This window comes from Dasypus novemcinctus, chromosome 3, assembly GCF_030445035.2.
Source record: "Dasypus novemcinctus isolate mDasNov1 chromosome 3, mDasNov1.1.hap2, whole genome shotgun sequence".
Classification (NCBI taxonomy): domain Eukaryota; kingdom Metazoa; phylum Chordata; class Mammalia; order Cingulata; family Dasypodidae; genus Dasypus; species Dasypus novemcinctus.
The window spans coordinates 137,364,459-137,374,633 of record NC_080675.1 but is presented as its reverse complement, the minus strand read 5'-3'; the positions used below and the strand labels follow the sequence as shown (position 1 = coordinate 137,374,633).

Here is a 10,175-nt window from a genome sequence, read left to right as displayed (position 1 = left end):
TTAATATTCTTAATATAAAGGGATTAAAAAAATAGGTGACCATCTCAATAGAAAAGTGCTAATGGTCAATAAATGCATGAAAAATATCAAAGCAACATTGACAAAATAATGTAATTTTGGATTGGCTGAGATAGGGAAAAGTATTATAATACCCAGCATTGTCAAGGGTGCAAAGAAAGGGGCATCTCCTACATTTACATAAGGAATGGAAATTGGTCTAACTCTTCAGGAACATAACTTGCCAGCTTATATTAAAACCTTTAAAATGTGCATAACTTTTGACTGAGCAATTTCTCCTCTAGGAATTTATCCTAAGGAAATAATTAAGGATATTCACAAAGATTTATCTTCAAGAAAATTTATTATGGTGTTATTTTACTAGTGAAAAATTGGGGGGAAGGAGATATTAAATGTTAAGATTAGGGTTGGGTACATAGGTCTCCATTACTATATTAGTTTTCTATTATGGATGTAACAAATCAACACAAACTTAGTGGCCTATACAACACAAATTCATGATCTTAGAGTTCTTAGTTCAAAAGTCTGATGCAGATCTCACAGGGCTAAATCAAGCTGTGGGCAGAGCTGCGTTCCTTTCTGGAGACTGCAGAGGAAAATTCATTTCCTTGCTTTTTCCAGTATCTGGGGACTGCCTACATTCCTTGGCTTGTGATCCCTTCCTCCACCTTCAAAGTCTCTCTGATGCTGCTTTTTTTTAAAAAGATTTATTTATTTATTTTCTCCCCCCACCCCCCAAGTTGTCTGTTCTCTGTGTCCATTTGCTGCGTGTTGTTCTTTGTCCGCTTCTGTTGTCAGTGGCAGGGGAATCTGTGTCTTTTTGTTGCGTCATCCTGCTGCCATCAGTTCTCCGTGTGTGCAGTGCCATTCCTGGGCAGCCTGCACTTTCTTTCGTGCTGGGCGGCTCTCCCTATGGGGTGCACTCCCTGTGCGTGGGGCTTCCCCACGCGGGGACACCCCTGTGTGGCATGGCACTCCCTGCGTGCATCAGCACCGCGCATGGACCAGCTCCACACAGGTCAAGGAGGCCCGGGGTTTGAACCACGGACCTCCCATGTGATAGACGGACGCCCTATCCACTGGGCCAAGTCTGCCTCCCTGATTCTGCTTCTATTGTCACATCTCTTTCTCTGATTCCTTTTCCTGCTTCCCTCATCTACTTTTTTTTTAAAGATTTATTTTTATTTATCCCCGCCCCCCTTGTGGCTTAATTGCTGTCTGCTCTGTGTCCATTCCCTGCTCATTCTTCTATGTCTGCTTGACTCCCTTTTGTTGGGTCATCTTATTGTGCCAGCTCTCCAAGGGTGTCGGCCAGCTTGCCTCCTCCATGAGGCCCTGGGACGCAACCCAGGGCCTCCCATATGGTAGACAGGAGCCCAATCGATTGAGCCACAGCTGCTATTAAGGATCCTTATGATTACATTAGGCCTACCTAAATAATCCAGGATAATCTTCCTATTTTAAAGTCAACTGATTAGAAACCTTAATCTCATCTGAAACTTCAATTGGCTTTTGCCATGTAACCTAATACATTTGCAGATTGTGGCAATCAGAACATGGATATCTTTAGAAGGAATTATTGTTCTGCATTTTTTTTTAAAGACTTATTTATTTCTCTCCCCTTCCCCCCACCACCCCGGTTGTCTGTTCTCTGTGTCTATTTGCTGCATCTTCTTTGTCCGCTTTTGTTGTTATCAGCAGCACAGGAATCTGTGTTCCTTTTTTTGTTGCGTCATCTTTTGTCAGTTCTCTGTGTGTGCAGCACCATTCCTGGGCAGGCTGCACCTTCTTTCCCGCTGGGCGGCTCTCCTTATGGGGCGCACTCCTTGCATGTGGGGCTCCCCTGCGCAGGGGACACCCTGTGTGGCAGGGCACTCCTTGCGCGCATCAGCACTACACATGGGTCAGCTCCACACAGGCCAAGGAGGCCCCGGGTTTGAACTGCAGACGGACGCCCTGGGCAAAGTCCGCTGCCTATGGTTCTGTATTATTGTATTATTCTGTATATTTGTATGTATGAAAATTATTTAATTAAAAAAATCCAAACCTAATGTCCAATTTAGTCTATGGATGGGATAAATCAGGATATGAATTAATAGGTTAAGCGCTACATGCCCATTAAAAATCATGATGTAGGAAATATATAGTAACACAGAGTTTTGTTCACTTTATAGTAAATGGGGGCAGGAAGAGGGAATCCAGTCTACAAAAGAATTTGCACAAGATGATTGCAATTATGTGAAACCCAAACCCAAAATAAATGTATGCGTAAAAATGTATGGACGGATATAGGTCAAAATATTAACTATGTTTAATCTCTGGATGGTGATTTTAATTTTCTTCCATTTTCTGCATTTTCCAAAATGTGTATTAAATATCCATTATTTTTGTAGACAGCAAAAAAAAAGTTAAGACTATCTACGGCAATTTTCTGGTCAAGGGTCTCCCTGGTTTCCTAGATTTCCATCACACTCACTTGGATCTATCCCTCAAGCGTGTCCTCATTAAAAAAATCTTTTCAGGCCTGGCTTTTCCGTGGCTTTTGAGGCTAGGGTTGTCGGTTCTGGAAAGTACGTGTAACGTCCGAAGAGCAAAAGAAGTCCGGCGTTGAACTGAGCACTGTAGCGAAACAGTGCTTCTTAAAACATTTTTCAGAACAAAGCAAACCCAAGGCACAGCCGCATCCCTCAAACAACTTAGAAACCTGCATCTTGGAAGCTGGATGCTCAAATATAATCTCGCTGTTTTTGTAATTTTTAATACGTACTCCGCCCCCCCTCTCCACCCCCCCCCCCCACCCCCCAAAAAAAAAAGGAGAAAATAAAGCTTTAGCCTGAGCTTGGTCGCCGGGACAGTAGAGTGCGCGGCCCAGCGCGCCTGCCTGGGGTCCGCCAGCTCTGGTTCCGGGATCGCGCCGGGTGGGGAGGGCCGCTGGCGCTTCGTAAACCGCAGCCCGGGGCCATTGGGTTAGCGGAATTTGGAACCCCAGAGCTGCGCGAAGGACCTCCCTTCACGCGGAGCCTGCAGACCCAGTCCGAACCGTTTCCTGACCACCGAGAGGAGAGCCTAGAGAGGACCGGCCCGCCAACCCCGCCACTCAGCTCCGCCCAGCCCCCCCTGTCCCGGAAGTTGATGCGCGCGCCAGATCGCGTGCTGTTCCCTAGGGGAGTCACTTCAGATCAGAAAGGCTGGGCTCGAGAGAGGATCAACATGCCTGTGAGTTGTTTACTTTAGGCTTCGGTTTTGTTTCAGGCTTCTCTGTGTGGCAAGGGGTACAGGGGGTGGGTTAGCCCGTCAGTTCGCCCCGTCACCCGGGCTCCCTGCAGCCCGTTGCGAGGCGCCTCCGATCGCGCGGCTGCTTCGCGCGTGGAGGGCTTGTTGTGACTTGCCCGGGCGGCGCGGCGTGTCGGGCCTTGCCTGGGCGTGGAGCGGGGAGGGCCCGGCGGCGCGCTAGGCTGCGATCTGGAGTGGGTGGCTAGAAGGGGAGCTCCTTGAGTTTTGGTGGGCCTCCGCAAGGCTGGGATCTTCGGGGTTTTCTTTCTTTCCTTGCACTTTGTGGTTCTCGTCCCCTCTGCCTTCTCTCGGAAGCGAATTTCTGCGTGTTTCCTTTTTTTTCGAAAACCTTACACATTAATTCCATTAAGGGCGATCACGCCTCAGTCTCTAAATGAGTTCCTGTCGGTTTGGGTGTTGAATCGTTGGGCCAAAAATTACCCTGGCATTGACATTCCCTTGTCTACATTCAGCGATTTATGCCGAAGCAGTCCAGGGCCGTGGTCACGTTCTTAGCACAACAGTTTTGTTTTTATTGGAGACGCTTCAATTGAGTAGAGACGAACGGTATTAGCTTTACCATATGCATAACTTTAACTTCAGAAATGTTCTTGCCTCTGCTGAGTATGACTGTTATTCATTTTTGCATGTCCGTTTCACATATGGTTAAATCGGCTGGCATTGTGGCTTAACTCTAGTAGTAATAATATGCTTTTTTATTTAGTTGGCTAGAGATTTACTACATCCGTCCTTGGAAGAGGAGAAGAAAAAACATAAAAAGAAACGGCTTGTTCAAAGTCCAAATTCTTATTTTATGGATGTAAAATGTCCAGGTAAAATTTCAAAACTTTATTCCTTTCCTAGAGAAAATTTTAATAGGACTTGCTAGTGTGGTGCGTATAGAGCCTCTATTGAGAAGAAGTGGGATTACAGAATTGGAATATTTTAAGGGACATTTTCACAATAAATGTACCTAAACCATTGTAGAAGAGTTTTGGGGTGCAGGTGGGAATAGGAATCCAAAATGTTCCTATTTGACTTACTATCTTTAAGTTATTCAAATGGTTTTCTTCAAATTTTAAAAATTTTAATGATGCAATAAAAAGTGTGTTTATTCTTCAGTCTAAAGTTGTACTGCCAAGTAAGGTGGCCATTAACCATATGTTGCTCCCGGTGAGTTTAAGTGCACCATACCAAAAAACTCAAATTTATTATAATGAAATTATAGAATTGTGTAAATATTGGGTTAAATAAAGTATATTATTAATTTCATGAGTTTCTTTTAACTTTTTTTTATGTGACTAGTAAAAAAGTTAAACTTATGCGTGGCTTGCTATTGGATAGTACTAAAGTAGTAATTCTCTTTACAGGGTCTTTATAGAAACATGTTTAACAGGGACTATGTTTGCTTCAACTTTTTGCTTTTGACATTGCCCTTTTTTAGGCTGCTACAAGATCACTACGGTTTTCAGCCATGCTCAGACAGTGGTTCTTTGTGTCGGTTGTTCAACAGTGTTGTGCCAGCCTACAGGAGGAAAGGCCAGACTCACAGAAGGTATACTGCTTGGCATTTTCTAACTCAGCAATGAACTTTTATGATTGTAAATGGCTCCCCCTTCACTAAAAAACAATTTAAATAAATCTTAAATGAAATCAGGATTACCAAAATAATTTGTCTTTCATTGTGTGTTCTATTCAATTAGATAAAATTTGTAATCTTCACCTTCCAGAGAGCTCCAGTCAGAATGGAAACAAAAGGAACTATTCATACAGCAGGCAATTTGGTTTTATAAAATCATATGATTTTTAAATCTTCTCTTGTAAATGTTTTATTTCATATGTGCTTGTATATATGACTTAAGACAGTTTTTATTATTGCCAGCTAAGCAACAGATAGCTAATATATAGATTAAAATGCCAGAGGCCTTATCTTTTATTAATAACTACTTAATGATGAATATCAGAATTCTTCTTTCACATTAGTGGAGTAAGAAAATAATTATGTTCATAGATTTCCATAATAGTACTCCTAGATTTACAATAGTATAATGATACTTGAAATTTGCTTGTGGTATTTTAAGGACATGTAAATTCCATGTTCTTACTGGAAGAGTTATAAGGGAATTTTTTTTCCTGTTTATTTTTTGGGGGGGAACAATTTAAGAGCAATATCGCTTATTAAAAGTATTTGCAATATTTCTGAAACTTTTAAGTCATGCCTTGACCTTGGAATTATGATCTTGTGCCCATATGCTGACAGATGGTTAAAAGGGTGCATTTGTACTAGAGTTTTCCTAATAGTTATGAAAAGAACCCTAATCAAAATTACTTTCTTGAGGAAGTAATTTTAAATCATTCCTAAAAATCAAGAGTGCGTCTTTTGATACCTTTCATTAAATAATTTTTCTCAAACAAAAGGTCTCACATATTTATTACTGAACCAACTCATTTATGCCAAAGCATAAAAAAAAAAAACAACAACTTTTTCTTCCAATAACATCCAACTGTTAAGAAAGAAAGGGTCTCCTTCAACAAGATGTAAGTGAACTCAGTATAGTGTAAACATGTGAGTTATTACATGTGTGATTCCTTACAGACACAGCTTGGTTTTTCTCCAATGTCTTCTCTTGGAGTTGTACCTGATTTTATTGCCAGTTTTCATTCGAATCCCTTAAGGAATGGGACAATTCTGTTTTTGTTTCTTGGCCAGGAATTGCTTGATTCTAAAAGTCTTAGGAGAAGACATGGCGAAGCTGGAAGTCAAAACACCCCATTAAATAATTTTAACTGTTGAATTCAGGCTCATGATCTTAAACAGATTTCATTGTAGCATTTATGGAACAGGAATAACAGTTACAGTCACATCAGAGTAAACCTAAATGTAACATTTTATTACAGCAGTTTTCTGATATAACAAGGTAAATAACTTGTATATGAATATTAATCAATATTCCTAAAGTATTTAAGTACAATACTTAAAAAGTATATTTTGTAATTAAAACTATACCAGAAGTATTACAGATTTCTGTTTAATATGCTGTCATGATTCCTTTGCAGGATGTTCCTTTAGAAGAAAACAACACTAATAAATGACGCTCCCAACTTCCTGAATTTGTTTTACATCGCAGAATGCCTTAACATTCAGTAATTCTAGTTAACCTACCAAGATAATCAAATTATGTTTGATTTTGTAAGGTATACAGCAGTGAGCTCCTATTTTGGTGTCAGTTTTTCAATAAAGTTTTAATTATGGGCAAGTGCCCCCTTTTTTCTTTTTCTTTCCTTTTGTTTTTGGTATGTGTGGGTACACTATATGGGTGAATTTGATTTTATCATTTAAAAGTGTATTCTGATTAGTTTGTGTCTTTTTGAGAGTAGTAACCCTAAATATTTGATTTTCAGTTCTTTCCCAAATTGCTATGAATGGGACTAAATGATTGCCAATGAAAAGAAATCCATTAGTTTGTTAATTATATTAAAAATTTTTTAATAGTTACATATTTATAATTGTGCTATTGTAGCTGTGGAAACATATTTATGGAAGTATGTATACATTAACAATCACAGTGTAATGCCTTGGATTTATATGGCCCCTACAGTAACAATGCTTGATTAAGGATAATAACTGCTGGCTAGGGTCAGTATTATTGGAAATTTAGGGGGGGGGGGGACAGAAAATTTGATCAGAGGAATCAGAAATAGAATGATATACCCCTAGAAGCCTTAGATTCAACAGGTGAGCACTTCTAAGCATACAGATGTAAGTGGCTATGGTGTCTCATCGTCATTTTATAGTTTATGACCTTGGGGGGCTAGGAAGGAAAGTATATCATTTCCTCTCTAGTCACTGTACTACTCACAGGGTGGGATATAATTGCTTTTATTTGTTACCTTTAAGGCAAGCACTTAAAACAGTCATTTGCTGTCAAAAGGTATTCCTGCATAGGTACCCCAATCTGAGACACTGATCCTTTTAACATAATACTTCATCTATCAGAGAAATGTTGCACAGGAACTGAAGAACTGGGAAGTTTGGGATGTATTTGATAGATGGGGAAATAGATAAGCCAGAGATTAGCTCTTGACCAAAAGAAATACCTGATGTTCTGTTTTATTAAGTAGTTAGGGCCTAACAACTTAGCAGCCATTTTTTTAAAAAAAACATATAAGTGATATTTTTATCTCATTCTTCTATAACCACAATTACTTATGAATAGGTTGTGTGTCCCTTTGGAGCACTGCACAACTTCTCAAAATTGGAATCAGGGAAGCGGATTTGGATCAACTGATAGAATGTCCACCTACCACATAGGAGGTCCAGGGTTCAAACCAGTGCTTCCTGACCCATGTGAGCTGGCCCATGTGCAGTGCTGATGTGTACAAGGAGTGCTGTGCCACATGGGTGTCCCCCGTGTAGGGAAGCCCCACTCATAAAGAGTGCGTCCCTCAAGGAGAGCCACCCCACGAGAAAAAAAGTGCAGCCTGCCCGGGACTGGCACCGCACACACGGAGCTGACGCAACAAGATGATGCAACAAAAAGAGACACACATTCCTGGTGCCACTGACAAGAATCCAAGCGGACACAAGAACACAGCAAATGGACACAGAGCAGACAATGGGGGGGTGTTGGGAATGGGAAATAAATTAAAAAGTTGGAATCAGATTTTGGACACTACTAAATTCTTTCACATTGATCTTCCTACAGTACTTGCTTTTTAACACAGCAATAACCAAAACCCAGTTTCACAAAGATATGACATCATCAAAGGAAATGTAGTGTGATCTAATGTTGAAAGTAAGCTACTGGAAGCTAGTAACGTGGTATCCAAAAGATGTCAACTACCAATGTTTTTCTTGTGTCCGAGGCAGTTCAGTATACAGTTAATAATGTTGGCAATAAGGAGAGCCACTGGGGATCATAGTTACTGATGTGGAAAGAAGCAAAACCTGTGATAAGAACTATAGGCAAATCCCTGAAGATACCCTTGGAAATAATATTGAAAGAAAATATTGTACTTTAAAGAACATACTTAACAAGTTATAAATGGACTTCATTTTTAAAAAATATAAATGTATAAAGATGTTAAAGTATATTTTATAAATGGAAAAACATTTACATAAAGATAACTATAAAAATAAAAATAAATCCTTGGCCTCTGACCTGATCAGATGAATTTAAAATGGTTTCTTGTCTGCTTAATAGGTCATCAAAATTCTAATTCTTTTTTTCTTTGGAGATACAATTCAGATATCATAAAATTCACCCTTTTAAAATAAAATCAGTGAATTTTAGTATATTCACAAAGTTATGCAAACATCACCATTATATAATTCAAGAACATTTTGATCATCCTAAAAAGAAACTTCATATTCATTAGTGATCACTCACCACTGCCCCTTCCCCTCAACCCCTGGCAACCACTAATCTTTTTGTCTGTGGATTGCCTATTCTGGACATTTCAAATGAATGGAGTAGTACAGTATGTGGCCTTTTGTGTCTGGCTTCTTTCACTTAACTGTGGTTTGTTGTTTTTTATACAAATATTTTATTGATACATATTTAGTAAAACAGTTCATCCAAAGTGTACAATCAGTAGCATTTGGTATAACTACATAGTTGTGCATTCATCACTTAAGTCATTAGAGAATTTTCATTATTTTGATAATAGTACAAATTCTTTACCTCTCAGTCTCTCTCATTTCCCATGTTGTACATAGCTGCTAATTCTGGCAATTCTTGCACAATTATTTATTAAGTTATAGAGATATAGTCACATACCATATGATCTATTCAAAATGGCTTTTAGAATTATCACAATGTGCAGTCATCACAAAATATTTTAGAACAATTTCATTACTCCAAAAGCAAACCCTATACCCCTTAGCATTCCTTCCCCAGCCCTACTTAACCACTAATCTAATTATGTCTTTATAAATTGATTATTTTTACACTTTATATAAATTAAGTAATACAATATGTAGTACTTTGTGTCTGGTTTCTTTCACTTAGCATAATTTTTTTTGGGTCTGATATTAACATCTTGTATTAACATTTGTTAACAGTTTCAAACAAAAAGCCTTATATATGCAATATTACCCATATTTGTATTTCACATGAGGTTTTACTATGCTATATAGTCCCATGTTAGTAATCTATATGACCTTAGACTTTCCCTTTAAGCCACTTTCATACTCACATAATAGTACAGCTAGTTACAAATATTATGTTGGGCTTTCAGCTTTTCTATTCATTTCCAAAGATTAACACACATCCTTTTTACCAATTCTGCACAAGTTAATTAACCCTCAACTTTCCATTCTCTGACTTCATACTATTTTCTACTGACCCATATTCAAGTTATTAACCCCATGAGATAACACGATATATTTAGTTCATAGTAGTGTGATCATACAGTATGTTTGGTTTGTTTCACACAACATAATGTCCTCCAGGTTCATCCATGTTGTCATATGCTTTATGACATCGTTTCTTTTTTACAACTGCATAATAATTCCATAGTGTGAATACACTACATTTTGTTTATCCATTCATAGGTTGATGGACACCTGGGTTGTTTCCTACTTTTGGCATTTGTGAGTTACACCACTATGAACATTGGTGTGCAGATGTCTGTTTGTGTCATTGCTCTGTTTTTCTGGGTATGTACCCAGTATTGCTTCTTTAGGAATTCAGCTTCTTTAGGAACTACCAAACAGCCCTTCGCAGTGTCTATAGCATTCTACATTTCCACCAACAGTTAATAATGGTTCCTATCCACATCCTCTCAAACACTGGTAGTTCTGTTTTTTTAATAGTGACCATTCTAATAGGTGTGAAATGATAGCTCATTGTAGCTTTGATTTTCATTTCTCTAATGGCTAG

General features: G+C 38.8%; 1 protein-coding gene across 1 annotated transcript; it reads left to right on the top strand.

Moving 5' to 3' along the window:
* Window positions 1-348: 348 nt before the first annotated feature.
* On the top strand, window positions 349-6,548 carry RPS27L (ribosomal protein S27 like). The gene is made up of 4 exons (XM_004469625.4): window positions 349-3,234; window positions 4,016-4,124; window positions 4,736-4,846; window positions 6,349-6,548. Exons 1-4 carry the CDS (start codon window positions 3,151-3,153, stop codon window positions 6,375-6,377), a joined length of 333 nt encoding a protein of 110 aa, XP_004469682.1. The 5' UTR covers window positions 349-3,150; the 3' UTR covers window positions 6,378-6,548.
* The last annotated feature ends 3,627 nt before the right edge of the window (window positions 6,549-10,175 follow it).